Source organism: Rhinopithecus bieti, unplaced genomic scaffold, assembly GCF_001698545.2.
Source record: "Rhinopithecus bieti isolate Rb0 unplaced genomic scaffold, ASM169854v2 scaffold_35538, whole genome shotgun sequence".
Taxonomy (NCBI): Eukaryota; Metazoa; Chordata; class Mammalia; order Primates; family Cercopithecidae; genus Rhinopithecus; species Rhinopithecus bieti.
The window spans coordinates 4,226,864-4,251,407 of NW_016815913.1; the positions used below are offsets into that span (position 1 = coordinate 4,226,864).

The 24,544-nt window shown below is 34.8% G+C and overlaps 1 protein-coding gene across 1 annotated transcript in view; it reads left to right on the plus strand.

The window, feature by feature from the left end:
• Positions 1-284: 284 nt before the first annotated feature.
• The window catches only part of COG6 (component of oligomeric golgi complex 6), a 97,261-nt gene continuing 73,001 nt past the window's right edge, over positions 285-24,544 (plus strand). The window contains exons 1-6 of the mRNA XM_017854154.1: positions 285-512; positions 4,067-4,210; positions 5,509-5,580; positions 10,125-10,183; position 11,140; positions 24,276-24,386. Coding sequence (XP_017709643.1) covers positions 360-512; positions 4,067-4,210; positions 5,509-5,580; positions 10,125-10,183; position 11,140; positions 24,276-24,386 — 540 coding nt within the window. The 5' untranslated portion in view covers positions 285-359. The remainder of the gene's footprint in view (positions 513-4,066; positions 4,211-5,508; positions 5,581-10,124; positions 10,184-11,139; positions 11,141-24,275; positions 24,387-24,544) is intronic.

Consider the following 24,544-nt stretch of genomic DNA (forward strand, 5'->3'; position numbering starts at 1 on the left):
GATAAGGCAAATTTAATTTAAACTTTCAGTTAACTTATACTGAATGTATATGCCAGGCACAAGTCTTGGTGTATTTTACAAATTACATTTGGCTGTCATCTAATTCTCAGAACGTCGCAGACTCACAGTTTCCAAGTCCTCTCTAATCCTAGAAATTTTCTCCTCCCACCTGAGGATCTTGTCCCGCCCCCTACTTCTTCTCCACTCCTCACCCTTCTGGGAGCCCAGGCAGGGTTACCCGGTGGAGCCTTCCGGGGCCGATGCGCATGCGCGGCCGATCTGCACATGCGCAATACTCGCGCTGCCGCTGCTGTCCTTGCCTGGTTGAGGTGGCAGCAAGGGGCGGGACGCGCAGCGCTATGGCCGAGGGCAGCGGGGAAGTGGTCGCAGTGTCTGCGACCGGGGCTGCCAACGGCCTCAACAATGGGGCAGGCGGGACCTCGTCGACGACCAACAACCCGCTGTCGCGCAAGCTGCATAAGATCCTGGAGACGCGGCTGGACAACGACAAGGTAACCCGGGCTGGCGGGGCCGGAATCACAGGTTCCCGCGGGGCTGAGCCGGGCCAGGGGCGGCGTCTGTCAGGGACCCACCGCGGTCTCCCTCGTCCCGGCCGCAGAGCGACCGCGAGTGACCCCAGACCTGCGGGCTCCGCTGCTCTGCGGGCGCCGGGGGCGGGGGGGTGAGAAGGGGGAGCCCAGTAATCTCCGGAAAAGCGAAGGGGTTTCCTGTGTGTTCTCTCCACCTGAAAAGGTGCCTTCAAGACTCTCTGGATGGGATTGGTGAACTGTGGCGTCTCGAAAGGTGCCCTCCATACACCCCCGGAGGTGTTTGGCGGTGTCAGCTGGGAGACAGAAGGAGAGCACAGGACGGGATAGGAAATACATGCAGAAGAGCAGATTCCAAGATAAGGCAGTGCGAATGGGGGTCAGGAGACCAAGAGAGCAGTGGTAGGGATAAGGGAGCGTTTCCGCCGACAAGTGACAACAGCTACAATAATTTGCAGCGCGAAAGAACTACCTTTGCCCATGGCTAAAATGAACTTATATCTACTAGTTTTTGTTGTTGTTAGCCAAGCGCTATGATCTGTGGGCTCAGGCTGTATTTCTTTAGAAGATAGACCGCATGCTCTCCCAAGTACCTCCTGAAACTTAAGTTGGACTTTACAGTTGTTCACATACCCAGCCGTCTCTTCTGTTTCCGTGAGTCGCTAGGTAAATTGATCATGACAGTGTAACATAAAGAAGAACATATGTCAAAGTTAGAGAGTTTTACAGGTGAATATGTAGATAACTGAAAAATAGCTGTCAATAACAATTTGACTCCGGTATGTAACAAAATAACATTGCAATGTAATGAATAAGAAAGAAGGGCTCTGGGGGCTACCACTTTTTAGATAGAACCACTAAGTTTGTGCATTATGATTTGAGTAAGTCCCTTCACTAATCTCAGCTTCTGTTTAGGAATTAGGAATACTGCTAGTAACTTTCTCATGGTGGTTATTTGAGGACTCAGTGAGAGACTCCAGGTAAAGTCCTTTGCAAAGAGCCTGGTACTTACTGTTTCTTAACAAATATTAATTTTATCGTAAAATGTATGAAGTGTTTAATGTGTCTCATATTGATATTTATTATATCATTTAAGACTGCTGCTTATTCTGATGTAGATAACATGGCCTTCTTTTTTTTTTTTTTTTTTTTTTTTTTTTTTTTTTTTTTTTTTTTTTTGAGACGGAGTTTCGCGCTTGTTGCCCAGGCTGGAGTGCAATGGTTCAATCTCGGCTCACCCCAACCTCCGTCTCCCGGGTTCAAGTGATTCTCCTGCCTCAGCCTCCTGAGTAGCTGGGATTACAGGCATGCGCCACCACGTCCGGCTAATTTTGTATTTTTAGTAGAGATGGGGTTTCTCATTGTTGGTCAGGCGGGTTTCAAACTCCAGACCTCAGGTGATCTGCCCGCCTCCGCCTCCCAAAGTGCTGGGGTTGCAAGGCGTGAGCCAGAGCGCCCGGCCACATGAACTTCTTTTTACCATGAGGAAAATAAAGCATGGAGAGAGTGCAGCTAGGTTGTCACACAACTAGTAACTGGTGGAACTGTAATTTACATTTGAGTCTGTGATTTCGTTCATTCAATATTACTGACTACTTCTTTGAACCAGACCTAAGGACGTTGCAAGGCTATAGTCAAAAGAAACTGCTTCACTTTATGGGTTTTTTTTTTTTTCTTTTTTTTTTTTTGGGATGGTAAGGATTTATAGTTGTAAACATATTTTGCTTCCCCTTAAATATTAAGTTGGATTTATATAAATAGCTTTACTATTTTTGTCAGTCCAGCCAATATTTCAAAGTAACGTAACAGAAACATGAAAGGGTAAGCCTACTAGAATATACAGTAGTAGAGGTGTAGACATGTATATCTGCAAAATTTAGGGTACTATGGGATGTCCTGGGCTTGGTTCTCTGCTCTCTCCTCCTTTCATGTTCTCTCTGTGAGAAAAATCTTGTACTTTCATAATTTTAAGTAGTAAAAAGTATGATTACTCTCAAATTTATGACTGTGTTTCTGACATAGACTGAGCTCCAGATTTGTACAATCAGTTGTCTATACTATACTTCCAATTGGATACTGATTGACATCATAGAACTTAACATGGGCGGAACTCTTGATTTTTCCCTAAACTGGTTCCACTCTCACTAAAGAACATCACCATTTACCCCGTCAAGCAAGAAGCATATGAGTAATTTTGGATTCTTGTCACTTTTTTTTTTTTTTTTTTACGTCTCCTGTCAAATCCACAAACGTATCCTACTTTGAAAAAAATTTTGGAATATCTTTTTTTTTTTTTTTTTTTGAGACCACGTCTCACTCTGTCACCCAGGCTAGAGTCCAGTGGAGAGAACACGGCTTTACTGCAGCCTCGATCTTTGCGGGCTCGAGCGATCCTTCTGCCACAGCTTCCCAGGTAGCTAGGTCTACAGGCACATGCCACCATACCTGGCTAATTTTTTGATCTTTTGTAGAGATAGGGCCTCACTATGTTACCCAGGCTGGTCTTGAACTCCTGGCATCAAATTGTCCTCCCAACTTGACCTCCCAAACTGCTGGGATTACAGATGTAAGCCACGGTGCCATGTTTTGGAATATCTCTTTTTCATTTGTACTACTGCCATCTTGTTCTAAGCTACTATCAAACCATACTTGGATTTAGTTTTTTCTCTTATCTACTTCCTTTCTTGTACCCTTCTACCATTCATTTCCCTTACAAAGTTGAATAAACTTTTATAAATATAAATCATATTATATTACTCCCCTGCCTAAAATCGTAATAATTTCTCATAGCTTCAGTCTTAGTGGCCTTCCTTCTACCACTTTAGGGTCTTTGTACTCACTATGTGCTCTGTCTGTGGAAGGCTTTGTCCCCATGACTGGCTGTTGCCTACCACTGAGGCCTCAGTTCAAAGTCACCTCAGAGAGGCCTTCCCCTTTAAGTTCTTCCAAGTTCTGCTTCCAGTTATTCAGTTTCTAGCCTGGAGGCTTCCAGTACTTATTCTTAAATAGATCGTTCCAGAGATAGTTAATGTGTACGTTATATATGTGTACATTATGTATGTGTAAACTAGGTATACGCAAGTAAATATGCATGTATATATTCCTTTTAAGTTTTTAACTGTTGGTATTATAACTGTTTCTATGTCTTGATGTTTCACTTACCATATCTCAAAGCTTATACTATGTAAGTGCATAAAGATTTTTTTTTGTAAATTGGTATATCATAATTTATTTAAGCAATCCCTTTTAGATGGACATTTAGATTATTTCTAGTTTTTGCAATTCCAAACAATTCTGCAATGAATAATCTTGTATATATAACACTATACACAAGTAAGTAGATCCTTATTATGTTCTGGAAATAAGCATGCTTCAGTAATTTGAAGGTCCTTCAATATTTTTTGGATTGTTTAATGAAAACAAATCATTTGAAAATGATTTCTTTACATTTTGTCTTGAGATTAGGAAAACATTTAAAAATTAGTTCCAATAACTGTCTTCTGTTACCAATTGTATAGGAGATGTTAGAAGCTCTCAAGGCACTTTCAACCTTTTTTGTTGAAAATAGTCTGAGAACTCGAAGAAATTTACGTGGAGATATTGAACGTAAAAGTTTAGCCATCAATGAAGAATTTGTAAGCATTTTCAAGGAAGTGAAGGAGGTATGTAAACTCTTTTCATTTAGCATATATTGAGAATTTATTGTTGTGTCTGGCTCTGTGCTAAGTATTTTTTTGAATTAGATTGATATATTTGCTATTCGTATACTATGCCCAAATAGAAAACTTAGCTAATTTCTCTTGCTGCATTTGGGTCTTTATTTGTATTAATGTGATTTATGAATCTGTGACTTCCACAAATACTAATTCTTAGAAAGTTGTAACATTGTTCTAGAAGATTATCTTAGGAATTTTAGCTTTTTTAACAAAAATATTAACATTTCCCTGAATGGCTTTCCAATAGAAATATCCCTTCATCAAATAAACCTCTCTTGGATAACAACTTCTCTATTGGAGATTAATTAGAATTGAGTTACTTTTACTATATCCTAAAATACGAAAATTTCAGATTAATATCAGTAACTTCAATGTATTAATAATGATTCATCATACTTGAGAGTGTAGTCCACTCGCCATAGAGTGAAAATAAATTTTGTTTATGTTATTATATCTTATTATGTAATATTTTATTAACTGTATTAATACATTATAATACTAATATATTTCTCTGTGAGTTATGGAAGTGTTGCACATGGTTTCAATGAGTGTTCAATAAAAATAGATTGTTTTAACACCTTGGTAGGTTTTTATTGACTGAAGACTAATAATTTGGAAAGGATTTTTTTTAATTACATTAGAGATGGAATCTTGCTATGTTGCCCAGGCTGGAGTGCAGTGGCTGTTCCCAGATATGATCATAGTACACTATAGCATCGAACTCCTGGGCTCACTCAATTCTCCCACCTCAGTCTCCCAAGTAACTGGGACTACAGGTGCGTGCCACCATGCCTGGCTCTTTTAAACATCATTTCCTACTAAAAGGAACAATCTTATCAGTATCAGAAAGCAAAGATGCTATCTGAGACTATTGGATAAATGTCAAAAGGACTTTGGAGCTAATATGAAGAGGATTCTTCTACTGGCCAAACATAGGACTATTTGAACATCAATAAGAATAACTGCAATTGAATAACACTAGGAATAAAGGGATATTCAGTTTTATAAAGCATTTGCCATTTTCCTGTGGTCATATTCTCTAAAAGGAATGGACTATTTTCTTTACAATTTTTCTAGCACTAGATGTCATTCTTTTTAATCATTTCCAGTTTTAAATATGGGATCTCTTGTCATACCTTGACCAAAAAAAAAGTTTATGTAACTAAAATAAGGATTTAGCTAAGAGAAGAGAACCTTCTTCTTACTGTATGTATGATGTGTGATGTTACTTTTCTCCTTTTCAGGAACTTGAAAGCATAAGTGAAGATGTTCAAGCAATGAGCAACTGTTGTCAAGATATGACAAGTCGCCTACAGGTATTGTATAATGGCTAGATTTTGGCATAGTTCCTGCTTTAAAGTAAACTTTCAAAAATTATTAGGTCTACAAAATGTATAGATATCTAATCCATAATGCCCTGTAGGAAATTTGGGTATAAATATAATCCTTATTTTTAAAAATTTTAGATATCTTTGTGTTTCTTTGGATAATGATTTATTAATATTGTTCAATTGACTTTAGAGCATTTATATTTTGGTCTAGCCAGTACAGAGCTAACTATGTAGAATTGTGATAAACCTTTCAATTCCATAATATTCTAGAAATCTAGGAGGAATGATTTTCTTTTAGTAAGAAGCCTTAGGATTAATTTCACACTAAAGCTGTGCCTGATAAAGACCCAGCTTATTTCTGATTTATGCATAGCCTTAAAACAATTCTGGGAAAATATGTATAATTTTAGGTCTTTTAATGAAAGCAGTCCTAACCTTACAATTTGGCAGCAGAATCAGCATTTTGACTTAATTACCCTCAGTCATCTAATTTTGGAGTAGTACATAGAACAGTTTCCTCCTAAGGGCCAATCATGATTATGTCTACTACCCTCACATTTTAAGAGCAAGCTTCTATCTCTAAGTGTCTCCTGGAACCATTGACATCAACAGTGATTCTAGGAAGAATCATTAATGCATATTCTATAGATTAATCACAGGCTACTTGCATCATCAGTTTGCAGGACTAGTTAATTTCTTGTTTCTCTAAAATTTTATCTTTTCTGGTCTTGTCTAAATTTTGATATTCTTACTAACCTATCAGATATTATTGGCATGTTTATTGTCTCTTAGTCCAATATTTAGGTATTTGTTAATTTGACAATATTTAAATAATTATATAGCATATACTAATTATTAATGGCCATTTCACATTTTTGGCATATATTTACTTTATTCCTCAGTGGTTGATTTTGTTTGACCCTTCTTTTTCTTTAACTTTTTTATTTCCTTTTCTCATCTTTTAGTCTCCGTAATGTAATGCCTGTCCTCAAATTACACTTTATAATGTTTTCTATATTGTACCTGTGTGTTTTTTAAATAATATTATGCTTTGTAATGTTAGACTACTCAGTTTCCAATTTTAGTGGTAGTATCTCTTATTTTTTAATTTGTACCCTTAATTATATTTTATACTTTTCATCATAGAGAGTTTTAAATATAAAAGATCATAGTATTTTATTCTTCATGCTATTTTTCAAATAGTTTATAAATATTTTAAATTACAACCGAAGTGTCTCCTTCTGTTTTGTCCTTTGTATTTTTTTTTTGAGACAGAGTCTCACTCTATCCTCAGTGGTGCGATCTTGGCTCACAGCAACCTCCACCTTCTGGGTTCAAGCAATTCTGTGTCAGCCTCCCAAGTAGCTGGGATTACAGGCACCTGACACCACGCCTGGCTAATTTTTGTATTTTTAATAGAGGCAGGATTTCGCCACGTTGTCCAGGCTGGTCTCAAACTCCTGACCTCAAGTGATCTGCCTGCCTCGGCCTCCCAAAGTGCTGGGATTACAGACATGAGCCACCATGCCCGGCCAGTCCTTTATATTTTCTTTGCACCCACCTTACATCCTATTTTTTCTTCTATAGTGACGTGGGCCTATTTTCTTTCTTTATTCAGGTCAACTTTATTGAGGAATAATTTATGAATGGTAATAAACTTGCACCCATTCAAAGTGTTCATATTGATAGGATTGACAGTTTTATACACCTGTGAAACAACAACCATAATCAAGATACAGAACATTTTTATCACTTATAAAAGATTCCCTCATAGCTTTTTGATTGAATATTTAAAATATTTTATACTGCCTATTGTTTACATTCATTTTGATCCACATATCATTTCTAGTAGTAGGAGGTCCATGATTTTGAAGGTTTTGTTTATTCCTTCAATTTATGCTTAAAGGTAATTTATTTGGATATAGCACTTTTGGAATTCTACTAGTATGTGTTCATAATATCAACTCTAATGTTCTTAAGTTATTCATTCATAAAGAAAAGTATTCTTAGAGTATCCTCCCTGTTTTTCTTGTAGAATGTTGTTATAATGATTCATTTAATTATTTAATATTTTCTGAAATACTTTGACTATGGTACCTTTTAGAAATTATTAGAAAACATTTTAAAATGTAATCAGTAGTTTTATATATGTTATTGTTTATTCCTTTGTGGTTTTCCTTGGATAAATTATATTTAGATGCATATGTTTATTATTAATTCAACAATAATCATCTTTAACATTTAAGATAATGGAAAGTGAGGTTAATAATCTTCATTAATATTATTAAATATTACTTTGGAATTCTTACCATAGTTTATAAATGAAAAAAATCAGGAAATATGCAAAAAACATTTGCAAATTCTTATTATATAACATTGTGCTAAAGTATCATATTTCATTGATTAATAAATGGTGTTAATTGTAAAGTGCACCCTCAATAATGACTGGAGTAAAAAGCTAGTAAATGTTTTTTGATACTGATTTTGTGAAGCATTCTTTTTTTCAGAAATATTAAAAAGGAAATATATCTTTGACTTGAGGGGGGATACTATATTTTAAAAATTGCACAAGGCCAGGCTGTACAAGGGTGGAAATGAAACTTTAAGAAGTATAAACATTTGAAGAAGTTATTGACAGTCTAATAATTCTAAAAGAGTACCTTGGGAGCTATCATGTTGAACTCCATTCCTTAAAAGTCAGTGAAATGGCCGGGCATGGTGGCTCACACCCATAATCTCAGCATTTTGGGAGGCTGAGGCAGAAGGATCCTTTGTGACCAGTCTGGGCAACATAGCAAGACCCCATCTCTACCAAAAACTTTTAATAAGTTAGCCAGGCATGGTGGCACATGCCTATAGTCATAGCTATTCTAGAGGCTTAGGTGGGAGGATTGCTTGGGCCCAGAGGTCAAGACTGCAGTGACTCAAGATTGCACCACCGTACTCCAGGCTGGGTGACAGAGTGAGACCCTGTGTCTTTAAAAACAAATAATAATAAAGATAAGTGATATGCAGAATTACCTAGGTTCAAATCTATTTTCTTAAAAAATCTGTTTCCTGGGAACATACACTCAAAATAGCTTCATTTGAGGTGGCAGTCAGGCTCTGTTATTGACAGGATACCTAGAAAGCAATAAGAGAATTTCCCTCACAGTTTGAAAACTGAGTTTGTAGAGGATTAGGCCTCTAAAAACCCAGAACTGGAGGTGTCTAGATCTAAGGCAGCTCTAGAAAGAAATCTTAGCAACAGGCCAGGCGCAGTGACTCACGCCTGTAATCCTAGCACTTTGGGAGGCCAAGGCAGGCGGATCACGAGGTCAGGAGATTGAGACCATCCTGGTTAACACGGTGAAACCCCTTCTCTACTGAAAATACAAAAAATTAGCCAGGAGTGGTGGCGGGCGTCTGTAGTCCCAGCTACTCAGGAGGCTGAGGCAGGAGAATGGCGTGAACCCGGGAGGCAGAGCTTGCAGTGAGCTGAGATCGCGCCACTGCACTCCATCCAGCCTGGGCGACAGAGCAAGACTCTGTCTCAAAAAAAAAAAAAAAAAAAAAAAAAGAAAAGAAAAGAAAGAAAGAAACCTTAGCAACAGAAGCTTGACTCTTTATTGTGGTGTTCTAACATGAAAATGACCCAGTGTCTTCAGGTGTTTGCTCTGGTATTTTCTCTTTAACAGACTGACTCACCTTCTATTTTATGTGTTTTTCTCTACTTTACTAATGATGTAATTTATGCATCTTTCTGGCTCATTTAATTTTTCTTCAAGGCATGGACTCTATTTCTGTACATGCCTCATGACTACTTGCTTCTCTTCTTGTTGTTTATTGCCTTAGTTTTGTAATATTCCCCAGTTCAGATCTTTGAGAGAGAATCTTATTGTCTTTTGTTTAAAGCCACTTCGTGAATGTGTTCTAATCTTTGGATAAAATGCTTTCTTAATTGACTTTTCACTCTTGATCCTTTCAACTCTGGCTTAGGGAAGAGAGAATTGCTTAGAATGAAAGTTGGTTAGGAATAGCCTTGTGTCCTTTAGATGGGGCTAGCTCTGATCCTCACCAAAAACTTATATGGCAGATAGTTTGTATATTACAACTTTCAAATTTTTACCTCCATCTTACACTTTTCTGTTGAGCTCCACACTTCCTTTTCAGTGACTTAGTTAACAACCCCATGTAGAGGTTGCATGGTATCTCAGTTCAACATGTCCATACCTGAAGTCATGTTCTTCATTCTTAACTTATTCTTCCAGTGCTTCTGTTGCACTAAAAAGCATCATGAACTAAGTTCCTTAGTCAGCGTCTGGATACCTTTTTCTTTCTTGTAAGCCTTATGTTAAGAACTCTGAGTGTGTTCCTCCAGTGGATGAGCCTTGAAACATCTACGTATTTCATTTTGTTGTGCTTTTCTTCTGAGTTCCATAGAGTGATCTCATTAGTTTTAAGTCTAAATCTCAGTAAGTGGTAGTATTTGTTTTCTGAAATATAATAAAATTGGAATGTACTTATATTAGATATGTTTATAATTTTAGGCAGCAAAGGAACAGACTCAAGATTTAATAGTAAAAACAACTAAGCTTCAATCTGAAAGGTAAGTTTTTCTTCATACAGCCACGTTTTCAGTAATTTGGAGATTGGAGTCAAAGAAAATTATATATAACTCCAAATCAAAACTAAAGCAGAATAATAACATGGTTCATAAGGTCCTAAGCTATTATATTATCCAATAGTAACTTAAGCATAAAGACAGTAGTTTAGGAGCATTAAACTTGATATTGAGGTTGAGAGATTATTCCTTCTTTGGAAGAGAGGTGATGATGTATTGTTATTGTTTGCTGCGGAGTTCAGAAATGATTGCTTTTAAAATGTAAATTTTTTCAGATTTTAATAGTTTTACTACTATTTTTTTCACAATCATTGTCTTTTATTTTTAAGCTATGATATATCCTCTCTGGTAAAATTAAGAGTTAATTGTATAAATTCTCCTTGTAGTTTATACGATAGGTATACTGTTGGTTGATTGAATGAATGAGTGAGTGAATAAAGGTGAGTATAGTATGGATTTGTATAATGTGTTGTGTTCAGTATTGCTAAAACTCATAGCAATTATGCTAAAACTCATTAACAATGCATCTCTCATGTGTGGAGTAGTATAGAGGGGGAGAAGCATTATATTATGATGCAGTATACTTGTCTCCTGCTCAGTAGTTGGGTACATCACTTAAACCTTTAGTATTCTAGGTATTTCACCAGTAATATGGATATACTACCACTTTAAATGCTCATTTTGCGGTAGGTCAGTATACTGTAGTATAGACCACAGGTCATCAAACTATGGCCACATGCCAAATCCAGCTCACTACGTGCTTTTGTAAATGCACCTTTATTGGAACACAGCTATGGTTGTGTTTACATACTGTCTATGGCTGCTTTTACCCTACTGCAGCAGAGTTGTGTGGTTACAACAGAGACCATATGTGGCCTACAAAGCCTAAAATATGTATATCAAGATTTTACAGAAAAGTCTGTGACTCGTGATACAACTAGTGTTTTTTGTAGTTCAGGTCAAGATCAGTGGGTTGTAAATTATAATTTATCAGTCATTACTACTATTTAAGTCAATCATAGCTTGCCTTAAAAAATAAAAATAGAATAAAATAAAACAGAAAATAGTTTGGGTAGCTGGGCGTGGTGGTGCACATCTGAAGTCCCAGCTATTCTGGAGGTTGAGGTGGGAAGATCATTTGAGACTAGGAGTTCAAGGTTGCAGTGAGCTATGATAATGCCACTGCACTCCAGCCTGGGTGACAGACAGAGACCCTGTCTCTAAAAAATAAATAAGTAAAAATAGTTTGGGTGAATATTTTTTTGTGAAGCCTTTCTTTCAGTTTTGGTAATGGTTTTAAATGGTTTAATATTATGGGTCATAGTCAAGAGTTTGAAAAACACTGCCCTAGACCAACAATGGCAAATACATGATCCCCAACTCCTTAGTTTTACATCCATTGATCTTGACATTCTTTTATATTGAGCCCTTAATCCTTCTTAATACAGTTCTCTTCAGGCTAAGATTGATGAATGGGAAATTATAAAGAGTGCAGAGGTGTAAAGTTACTTGTATAAAAGGATATCATGGGCTACAGAGGACTCAGAGATCAACTGGAATGATCCATTGCAGTTAAAATGATAACCATTGTAACTTACTTTTCTGTCTTATAAAAACATGGAGAAAATGTGACAAAATTAGCAAAATAAAATATATGTACCAATATCATCTAAAAAATACTATCTTTAATAGCACAAAACAAAGCAAACATTTTCTTTACCCGTATAGGAAGTACGTTATTGGATATTGGAACATGTACCTTATCTTAGAACTGTGGCTTTCAAACCATAGTTCATTGAACCTTAGGGTTTCTTTGCAAGATGTAGAGGATAATGGAGTTTTGGAGGTCAGATTCTCTCACCCTAATTTTAGTTAGAGCAATTTCACTTTTATTTATTTAATGTATTAGGATTCCATGTAAGATTTTGTTTGAAAAAAGGGTTTGACAGCAGGAAAATATAAAAATATTGCCCAGTTTTAAGACTAGTTGAAAGGAAGAATACCAAATAAAATAGTCTCTCGATTTTATTCCTTATGCCAGAGAAAAATCTTTAAAAAAAAAACTAAGTATCAAAACTTTATAAAAGTTTAATCATAATTTCATGCATTTAATTCCCTTTTTGTTTACTAACTACCTTCCCTTTCACTAAAATCCACCTTTACCCATTTTGTGATTTCTATAAGCCAAAATGAGAGCAAGTTGATGTTGTCCTCAGATTTATTGAATTGCAAATTGCCTGGATAGAAATTAATTTTAGGAAGTCTGGCCTTAAATTCTCTTTTATCTTGTTTATGTCATTCTCTATTTTATAGCCGGATAAATGGTCGTACCCCCACATTGGTGGTTAATTACTTGATGTTGACCTGTAAGTCAGCTTTTTTTCTGAAAAGTCTGTAAACTTTTCAGAGCACCTTCAATCCAATCCTTTTATGTTTAACATTTAATCAAAGACTTTAGAGTATACATAGACAACTTACTTAGAAAATTGTGAATGACACAAAGTATGGAATGTTAAGTGAAATATCAACAGATTCAAGCTTTTAAGAAAAAAACGGGCCTGGGCAAGAGGGTGAATAGGATGGTAAAGGGTCTCAAAAAATGACGTACGGTTGAAAAAACCAGAATTGTTTATTGAGAAGTATAGGACTAAGAGCGACATGATGGTGTCTTCAAATATTTGATGATCTTTCTTGTTTAAAAAAGAGCTAAATTTTATTATGTATTGCTGCTGAGTTTGGAACTGAGTTTTAAAGAAGAAATTTACAGGTGGCAAATTTTGACTTATGATAAGCAAGAATTTTCTGTCCCTTACAATTTGAACAATTAGTTCTTCAAAGCTTTTTTTTTTAAATCACTGGAAATATTTAGTGTGATGTTAGGTGTCATTGGAGCCATCTTTTATTTCAGTTTTTCTTTCTGGTGTTTTACATTACAATTCATGTATCCCATACCTTATCATAGTAAACATAAGAACCACCAAGGAGCTTGATAAAATGGCAAGTTTTGGCCTCCATCCTCAGAGATCTCACTGAAAAAACTAAACAACTGTGTTTTTTGGTTAATGACTCAGTAAATCTTGATTTGGGCTCAGGATTTGGCCCTTTTAACAAAATCCCAGGTATTTTTATACAGTGGTCCAGAGACTATAATTTGAAAGACCTGGACTTAGACAAAATATTATTCATATTTTTAATTTTTTGTGGAATGTCCCTCTCCCCTACCTTAATTCTCTCATCTCCTAACTGGTAAACTTTGAAAAAACATTTAAACTTTTTAAATGTTAAACTTTATATTTTGAGATAATTATAGATTCACATGCAGTTGTAAGAAATAATACAGAGATCCAAGGTAGCCTTTACCTTGTTTCTGCCAAAGGTAACATTTTACAGAACTATAGTATGGTACCACAACTAGGATAATGACCTTGGTACTATCTGCCTGTGTTATTCAGATTTTACAGTTTTACTTATTGGTGTATTTATTTATTTATTTATTTATTTATTTTATTTTATTTTTTTTTTTTGAGGCAGAGTCTTGCTCTGTCGCCCAGGCTGGAGTGCAGTGGCCGGATCTCAGCTCACTGCAAGCTCCGCCTCCCGGGTTCCCGCCATTCTCCTGCCTCAGCCTCCCAAGTAGCTGGAACTACAGGCGCCCGCCACCTCGCCCGGCTAGTTTTTTGTATTTTTAGTAGAGACGGGGTTTCACTGTGTTCGCCAGGATGGTCTCGATCTCCTGACCTTGTGATCCGCCCGTCTCGGCCTCCCAAAGTGCTGGGATTACAGGCTTGAGCCACTGCGCCCGGCTGGTGTATTTATTTTTATACATTTTATCATTTGTAGATTCCTGAATGCACCACCATAGTCACGATATAGTACAGTTCCATCACCACAAATATTCTCCTGTTGGTGGTTAAAGTGGTGAGAAAAGTTGCAGACTAAGCCCATGTGAGAGATGGTTGACTCTGCAAAGCAGTCAGCTCTGTAAGGAAAGGCAATGTTAAATTTCTTTTCAGAATTAAGCCTGTGCCTTCACCATAAAATTAGATTGCATTTTATAACAGTTCTTTTGAAAGAAAAGTGTCCTAGAAAAACACATGCCCTGTTAGAGACCTTGACATTAATTTTTCTCTAACTTAATGCTGAACACAAAGCGTTACTTTAATTGAAAATTGTGACTAAAACTAAAAGGATAACACATCAGTAATCCTGTATGCAAAGCCTATTTAAACATTTCTTGTTCTCAGTTAAATCTTTTGTTTTCATTTTGGTGTAATATGTATTACAGTTGTTTGCAATTAATTGTTGATTTGATTGTCTCTTTATCTCCTAAACTGTGAGCTCCTTGAGAACAATGACAATTTCTTATTCTCCTTTTTGTATTTGCAGTGCCTGGTATTTCACAGATTCAATAAATAATTTTTGAGTAAATGAATATGGGAAGCAACTATAATGTGAGGAAAGGAACATAAAGTGAAAACTGAAAAATAAACCTTATATTGGAGCTTGTAATATGGGACTCTAAATAATGTATACAGGAGACAATATTAAAACATTGTGCCTCTGTTCATGTATTCTCAAAACTAAGCAAGGTTTATGTTTATTATTTTAGTCAGCCTATGGAAGTGTTTTGACCTGATAATGCTTTTGGGAAATGAAAATTCATGACATTCTAGTATCCCAAGAGCTATAGATATGATGTGCCAAGTGAACATTTGTGTGAATATATTTTAGGAAAGTTGCAAGGCAGAAATTATGATAACAGGTCTCTGGGGGCTGACACGGAGTTGGTTTTTCATTTTAAAATATCTTTTTACCAAGAAACTTCGTTAAACAAGCAGTTAGCTTTAGAAATAGAAATACTGTGGGATTATTTGAATAATATGATACTCTTATTCAGACAAATGTATAAATGATATGAATATTTTTCCAACTGAGTGAGAAGTCAGTCAGTCATCAGGACAGCTGAGATGCTCTAATAGATAAAGCTCAATGTAGAATTTTCTTCACAGGACTGCAGGTTAGCATTTCCCTTAATATTTCATTGGTAGCCAGACGATGGGCTTCACTGATGATCAGGAAAGGCTATATGTACATGAACATACCTTTGTATTTTTTAAATACTACTGAAATCACTATTATATTTTTATTATCTCTTATAAAGGCCCACCAGCCAAATCTCTCTCTGGACTCAGAAAAATAATCTCTGGAGAATGTTTATGTGTGTGTATTTTTTTAAGTTCAGTATGTTAAAATGGAAAGAATATAGGATTTAAGACAAAAGCCTGAATTTTAATCGAAACCTTGGGTAAAAGATTATTAGATTTGTGATTTTATACAGTTATTTTTTAACCTCCCTTAACCTAAGTTTCTATGTCTGAAAGAAGGAACGGAAAAATATCTATGTCATGGGGTTTTTGAGATAACTAAATGATTTACATAAGTTGCTGAACACACTGCATGACATACATTAAAGAATGTTGCCCCTGTCTACTCCTCCCTTTTATTGGACAAAGAAATCCATGTCACGCATCTTATTTCTATTTTTGCTCTGGCAACTAGGAAGCTTAGAGCTATTTTGTGCTTAATTGCAATAGCTTTCCTCAGATGTATTATTTACTTTCTCAGCCGTTCCCTTTATTTCTTACTATTTTAGTTTTTAACAGTTTTATTTTAATTGCATTGTAAACTACTTTAACTCAGGTTTTGAAATTGGTGGAATAAAATATAAAACTTTTCTTGTATAAATGGTTTTATATTGCATGTAAAAATATATTGCAGAAGCATGTGTGACACATTTTCTTGCATTACCTAATAAAAGTTTAGGGGAAAGCAGGACAGCATCACATCTCTTTTCTTCTTTCTTCCTATCTCATTTGTACATAGCAGCAACTATCCAAAAGAAAATATTGCCAGTGACATGCAGGGGCCCGACTCAGATAAACTGTAACAACTTTATTTCAGTCACACATATTGGACTGGAAATGAAAATTTGGGGGTAAGGCACAGTATGACTTACGTGTTTCTCGTGATTGTGATGATCATACTCTAAGGGAAATAGTATGAGGAAAAATTTGGAAATAATATTTGGTTTACGTATTTTAAAAATTATGTTTGGAGATGGTATGGATTTTTTTAATGAAAATTTTGTCTGATCAAATTTTCCCCACCAATAAAAAAGAACTTTTTCTCTCTAACATTTTTTCCCCACCAATACAAAAGAGGTTTTGTTTTTTTCCTTCCTTTTTTTTTGTGGGCACACTTCATTTAAAGTGGCTATTGCTTTTTTATTTCCTGATGTAACTGCATTTATCAACCAGGTAGACTTTTTCTGCATTCTCATTCATTCTACCTGGAATTCCATTTCCCGAAATTCATTTGTTGAAAACTCATTTGTCCTTTAAGGTTCCCTGTTGTTTATGCCCATCATATATTTCCAAATATTTTACAAAACTTAAGAACATGCATGTACATGTTCCTTGAGAATGTATATATGTAAGTACATATATATGTTTCAAAGAAAGTCTTGCTTTCTTTTTTTTTTTTTTTTTTGAGACGGAGTCTTGCTCTGCCGCCCGGGCTGGAGTGCAGTGGCCGGATCTCAGCTCACTGCAAGCTCCGCCTCCCGGGTTTCCGCCATTCTCCTGCCTCAGCCTCCGGAGTAGCTGGGACTACAGGCGCCCGCCACCTCGCCCGGCTAGTTTTTTTGTATTTTTTTTAGTAGAGACGGGGTTTCACCGTGTTAGCCAGGATGGTCTCGATCTCCTGACCTCGTGATCCGCCCGTCTCGGCCTCCCAAAGTGCTGGGATTACAGGCTTGAGCCACCGCGCCCGGCCGAAAGTCTTGCTTTCTTTAAAAAATACTTCAGCTTATAGGAAATTGTATTCTACCTTTGTGCTTTACAGTTTTATTATCTATTTTCCATGTTCAGCCAGGAACCTTTACTCAGTCACCAGGAAAAAAAATTAATTAGTTCCTTCTTTGTAATCCCACAACACATTATTCTTCTAGCACTCATTTTCTGCCCTATAATTTCTAAGCAGTTGCTGGACATTATGGTCTTTGACTATTTTAACTGGATAGCAAAGGCAGTGTATTAATGCTCTTTGTACCCACTCCTTTCTACACAGAAAACTTATCAACTGAATATATCTACACGGTTACTTTAAAATTTTAAATAGTTATTGCTGACATTGCCTGTTAATATTTGACACTCTTACTTTATAACAGTAATAGCAATTGTGCATATACTTAACTAAATATTATTAAGGAGTGGAAAGTATCAAGCTGAAAGAATGTATTAGATGCCTTTTAAGCTGTATTTTGTACAGTTATAATCATGTAATTGTAATTCAAAAGGTAGAACCTTTTATTGTAAAAACATCTTTGTTGAGATATAATTCACATATCATAAAATTAAAGTATATAGTTTATTGGTTTTTAGTATATTCAAAGCGTTGTACAACCATCATTATGATCTGAGTTACAACATTTTCACCATCCCAGAAAGAAAACTCGTGACCATTAGTAGTCATCCAGCCTTAGTGAACCATTAATCTACTTTCTGCCTCTCTAGATTTGCCTATTCTGAATCTTTCATGCAAATAAGATCACACAATATGTGGCCCTTTTGGCTAGCTTTTTGCACATAGCATAAATACTTTTAAGATTCATCCATGTTACTTTAACTTTTTTATGGCTGAATAGTATTCCATTGTATAGCTATACCACATTTTGTTCACCTGCTCACTAGTTGATAGACATTTGGGTTATTTCCACTATTTGGCTGTTGCAAATAATGCTGGCTGTAAATATTTGTTTACAAGTTTTTGTGTGGGCATATGTTTTATTCCTCCTAGGTATATATTTAGAGGTAGAATTGCTGAATCATGTATGGTAACTCTTTGTTTCACTTTTGAGGAACTGCCACACTCTTTCTAAAGAAGCTGCACAGTTTTGCGTTTCCAAAAGCAGCATATGACGATTCCAATTTCTGCATATCTTTGTTTTTAATCTGTCATTTTGATGATAGCCATGCTATTGGGTGTGAAGTACTGCTCATTGTGGTTTAGATTTGCTTTTTCCTAATGACTAATGATGTCAAGCATCTTTTTATTGCTTATTGGTATTTGCATATTTTCTTTGGAGAAATGTCTGTTTACGTCCTTTACCCATTTTTTGTTTAGGTTATTTGTGTTTTTATTTATTGGTTGTAAAAGTTCTTTATATATTCTGGATATAGGTTTTTTAGCAGATACATTATTTTCTCCCATTCTGTGAGTTGTCTTCACTTTTGTGATATCACTTATAGCACAAACATTTTAAATTTTGATGTAGCTCAGTTTTATCTTTTTTGTCATTTGTATGTGCTTTATTTTTCAATATATTTTTGTATTGAAGTTATTTTATCTATTTGTTTTAAAATACTAAGATAAAAATTTAGAAATTTATCAGGTTTTAAAATCATGGCATGATACTGGAAATGCTGACAAGTGAACAACCTCATTACAGGATTTTATCTCTATTGAGTTTTAATCAGTCTTTCAAAAATGTTTAACTTTCAGTTTGATACTTTATAGAAACTTAAAGTGGAAAGTTTCTTCTTTTTTTCTATTTTAGTACCAAGAAAAATATTGTAGAAATACTTTTTCTTAAGGATTGTGATTGATAACCAGATTCTTTAAGATCCTGTCAAACAGGTTATTTCACTTATCTTTCCATCATATGAATTAGGTAAAAGGAATCTCTTAAGTGTAAAAAACTGCCTTTTCTTTCTTAAATTTTTTGGACATAATGTTAATATAAATCTATTGTATAAAATTTAAGGAAAATTAAAATCAGATATAACTCTACCACTCAGACAAAACCACAATTAATGTTTTGGTATATTTCCTTCCAGAGTGAGTAGGTGTGTGTGTTGTTAATATTTTACTTTTTTCACTTAATATTTTATGTCCATTTTCCTATGATTTTTTATTTCAAGAGGATCATTTTTGGAAGTGTCCTGAAATACAATGCCTAAAGTTTTCTTGAAAAAGGTTGTAACAATTTCTACTTCCATTGTGTGTCTATTTTATTAAATCTTTATGAGCATTAGGTATCATCATTAAAAACTTTGCTAATATAGATGCAGAATATTATCACACCACTTTATTTTTAATTTTTATTTTTTTTATTATACTTCAAGTTTTAGGGTATATGTGCACAACGTGCAGGTTTGTTACATATGTATACATGTGCCATGTTGGTGTGCTGCACCCATTAACTTGTCATTTACATTGGGTATATCTCCTAATGCTACCCCCCCCCCCACCACCCAACGGGCCCCGGCAATATTTTAATTTAATTTTCATTTAATTTAATCATTTTAATTTACATATCATTGAACAGTGATGAATCGACATGTTTCTCATTTTGTTTTGCCATTTGTATTTCTTTACTTTTTTTTGTTTTGGTTTATATCTTATGTCCCTTTAAAAAATTATTTTGAAATTATTTGGTGTAGGTGAACCTAGAGGTAGAATTAAGATATGACACAGATAAGTTTTCAAGAAAAAGAAAAGTACCACAAAATTCATAAATCATGTTCTGGGATGATTTGAAGGAACATGAAGATTAAGTAGTCTGTTTATTTTAAATACTTAGGCGATGTATGACTGGACATACTGAAAATTGATGTGCGTGTTCCCAACCTTGTCTGTGGTTTTGCTTTGTGTGGTTTCCATTACTCATGGTCAACTGCAGTCTGAAAGTAATAAATGGAAAATTTCAGAAATAAGCAATTTATAAGCTTTAAATTGTGTACCATTTTGAGTAGCATGAGGAAATCTCAAGTGGTTGGCTCCCACTTTGGTGGGACTTGAATCATCCCTTTTTCTAGTGTATGATGCTATATACGCCACCACTCAGTAGTCACTTAGTAGCTGTCTCAGTTATCAGATTGAAAAACAGTATGTGTATGGTTTGGTACCATCAGCAGTTTCAGGCATCCACTGGAGGGCCTGGGACTGTATCCCCCGAGGATAAGGGGGGACTATTGTGGCTCTTAAAAATAAGTGGGGATTCCTATACATACTGTCTTGCAACTTTTTATATCTGTAAAATGCCTTATGGATCATTTTATGTTAGTACATATAGATCTACCTCAGTTTTGTCTATTATGTATTTTTCCGTAATATATATTTCACATATTGTTATTTAACTTATTTATACAATATACAGTGATTGTATAAACATAATCTTAAATACTCTGGAAGTTATAATTTATATGTTTTATGTTAATATTTATCTCATATACTTTTTACTTAGACATTAAAAGCCCTCTAAAAGTTCCATATATATGTTGAGGTAAAGTAAGGACAAGGTCTGTGTCATAAGTGCCTTTTGTCACACTGTTCTCTGGCATAGGCCTTATACATTGTAAGTCTCCAGTAATGTTATTTGAATGAGTGAATATTCCCAAACCAAATCACTGGACCATTTAACAATAACTTCCTGTCAGAATGGTTGTGAAAATTTACCTGAAAAGAATACATGTGGTAAAACTAGAGTAATATGATAATAAAAAATATATTAGAATTTATTCTGTCACTACTTTTCAAGTTGCCATCTTGATATATCAAACTCTTGTTTTAGTATTGTGCCCATTATAAAAATATTTTTGCACCATCTCTTTTGTAGCTATATTAAGAGCCTATGTTTCAGTCTTTATCTCATGATTGATTTTTAGATCCACTCAGCCACATTATTTGGAATGAATTGTAATGATTAAGGGGTATGATCAAGGTGGGTAACACTTGTTTTGGTTACAACAAAATGAAACTATAAACTAAAGAGACAAATTTTTCTTTGTGCCTAATAAATTGATTCTAAAGATAGATCCAAAAAAGCTCCCAAAAACATTTTATTTCGCATGGTGAATTTGCATAGTCTCTAGGAATTTGATGAAATTTTATAATTACTTTAAATTCTTTATGATAATGACTGGAACTTTTAAAAGTATAAAACAAAACCTGTTAAGGTAACTCTTTAAGCTTCTTAAAATTCATTTTTAATTTATAATTGACATAATGATTATATATATTTATGGGGTACAATGTAATGTTTCCAGGTAATTATCATATCTATCACTTTAAACATTTATCATTTCTTTGACAATATTCAAACTCTTCGCTATCTTGAAATACCACTGCATTGTTTATTTACTGTGGTCACCCTAGTTTGTAATAAAACAGTAGAACTTACTCCTCCTTACTGTAACTTTGTACTTGTTGACCAATCTCTTCCTCTCCCCCTCTCCACACTATCTTCCCCAACCTCTGGTAACCATCATTGTACTCTCTACTTCTATGAAGTCAACTTTTTTAGGTTCCACATATGATATGAGGAAGATCAAGTGATGTTTGTCTTTCCTACTTCACTTAACATGATGTCCTCTAAGATTCATCCATGTTTTCACAGTTGACAGGATTTCATTTTGTTTTATGGCAGAATAGTATTCAATTGTATGTGTACACACACACACACACACACACACACCCATTTTCTTATCCATTCTTCTGTACATGGGCATTTAGGTTGATTTCATATCTTGGCTATTGTGAATAGCACTGCAGTAAACGTGGAAGTGCAGATGTTTCTTCGACATACTGATATTATTCCTTTGCATATATACCCAATAATGGTATTGCTGGATCACATGATAGGTTTTAGTTTTTTGAGGAACCCCACACTGTTTTCCGTAATGGCTGTACTAATTTATATTCCCACCAACAGTGTATAAGATTTCTTTTTTTCTCTACGTTTTTGCCAGCATTTGTTGTTTTTTGTCTTTCTGGTAATAGCCTTTCTAATTGAGAGGTGATACTGTGGTTTTGATTTGCATTTCCCTGGTGATTAGTGATGTTGAGATTTTTTTCATATAACTATTGCCAATTGTATGTCTTCTTTTGAGAAATGTTTATTTAGGTCTTTTGCCCATTTTTAAATCAGATTTTTTTGTTGTTATTGAGATGTTTGAGTTTCTTATATATTCTAGATAGTAGCTTCTTGCCAGATGCATAGTTTGCAAGTACTTCCCATTCTGTAGGTTGTTTCATATATTTAAAATCCTAAAGACTCCACCAAAAAATTGTAGAATTGTGTACATATTAAATGAATTTAGTAAAGTTGCAGAAGACATTATCGACATACAAAAATCAGTAGTGTTTTCATACACGAACAGCAGATTATCTGAAAAAGAAATGAAGAAAGCAATTCCATTTGTAATAACTACAAAAAATGATAAAATACCTAGGAATAAACTTAGGGGGTGAAAGATCTCTACCATGAAAATTATAAGACAGTGATGAAAGAAATTGGAAAGGACCCAAATAAATGGGCAGATAATCCTGTGTCCATGATTAGAAGAATTAATGTTGTTAAAATGTCCATAGTACCCGAAGCAATCTACAGATTCTATGCAATTACTATTAAAATATTAGTGACATTCTTCACAGAAATAGAAAAAAATCTTAAGATTCATATGGAAATGCAAAGGAACCTGGATAGTCAAAGCAAAAAGAAGACAGCTGGAGGCATTATATAGTACCGGACTTCAAAATATACTACAAAACAGCATGGTTCTGGTGTCAAAACACATAGACCAACGGGACAGACTAGAGAACCCAGAAATAAATTCATGCATTTATAGCCAACCGATTTTCAACAAAGGCACCAAGAACACATACATGTTGGGTAAAAGACAGTGTCTTCAGTAAGTGGTGTTGGAAAAACTAGGTAGCTACACACAGAAGAATGAAACCAGACCCTTATCTCTCACCATATATAAAAACAAACTCTAAATGGATTAAAGAGTAAATTATACGACCCCAAATTATATAACTACCAGAAAAAAAAAAAAAAAAAAGGAGAATTGTTCCATGAAATTGGACTGGGCAAGGATTTTTTGAATAAGACCTCAAAAGCACAGGCAACAAAGCAACCAAGCAAAAATAAGATAAATATTAAGATAACTTTCAGACATCAGTAATAAGATGATTAAGAACATAACATTTAAATCTGTGTAGACTCAATTAGGTGATTTCTCATTTGAAATAAACAGATCTTTGCCGCCACCTGGAGGATTTTTCCTTGTAAGTTTCTTTATTCAGTAGGAGCATTAGCAACCAACTTTGAATTTAAAACCTCCCATCTCAAAGGTGCAAATAAAACAGAGATGGCAGATGCATTGTATCATCTATACAAATAGTGTTTATGTTTATCTTTGTTCATTCTTATTTGAAATCTGTTTAATTGTGGAATATTACTATTCTCTGGATATTGCTAGTGAAATACTTTTATAACTTTATGTATGTATTTTCAGTTCTGAGATACAGAAACCAGGAATGTTGAGTTTCTGTTCAAGTAATTTGTGTACCTAACTTGCCTGTGGGTATTGATTCTACTCAGTCCATAGGTCCTTGAGTGTGCCTTTTTCTGTCAGCTAGTTTAGATAGGTTGCATTCAGACAATATAATTTAAAAGGTTGTTTTTATTACTATATTTTGTAGAAAAAGTGGGGAAGACAAAAGTGGATAAGTGACTAGCAATTTATGGAGAATTAATAAAGGAGTTCTTATCTTCTCTAACATAAACTAATAAATTTGATTTTTGATATGTACTGCATGTGAAAACGTAAAAGGCTAGGAATTGTTTTAGTGACTGAAAAGAAATTGGTTGAAAACAGGTACATATTTCTCCCTTATAAAAGCAATCTAGCAAACTGCAAGGTGAACTATTTAAGTACCTGTAAGTGGCTGCAAATTTGTAATGCAGGGACCATGCATGGACTTATTTTTTCTTTTGCATAATGATTAACTCCATTTATTGTGTGCAAGCATCTGAAATAGAACAATATTAGCTAATTTTATCACCTACATGTCTGATAAAATTATAATATTTGAGGCAGAAACAAGGCTTTTGAAAATGTTGAGAATTTTCATACCTTTGTTTTAAAAGTTATGTCTGAGATATAATTTGTTTTAAAACTATGCAACTGAATAAGATGCTTGATTTTATTGCTTGTTTTGAAAATTACAGCCAAAATTAGAGATAAGAGCACAAGTCGCAGATGCCTTCTTATCCAAGTTCCAACTGACTCCTGATGAAATGAGTCTTCTCCGAGGTACAAGAGAAGGACCCATTACTGAGGTATCCTGACTTTCTATTGTAATCATTTAAAGTTTAGTAGTTACAGATATTAGAGAGAAATTGCATTTTGAAGCTTTATTTTCCCATTTTAAAAGTTTCATATGAGAATATTTTATGTTTAGAAATTTAAGATGTGTATTTTAATATATTTTTCAAAG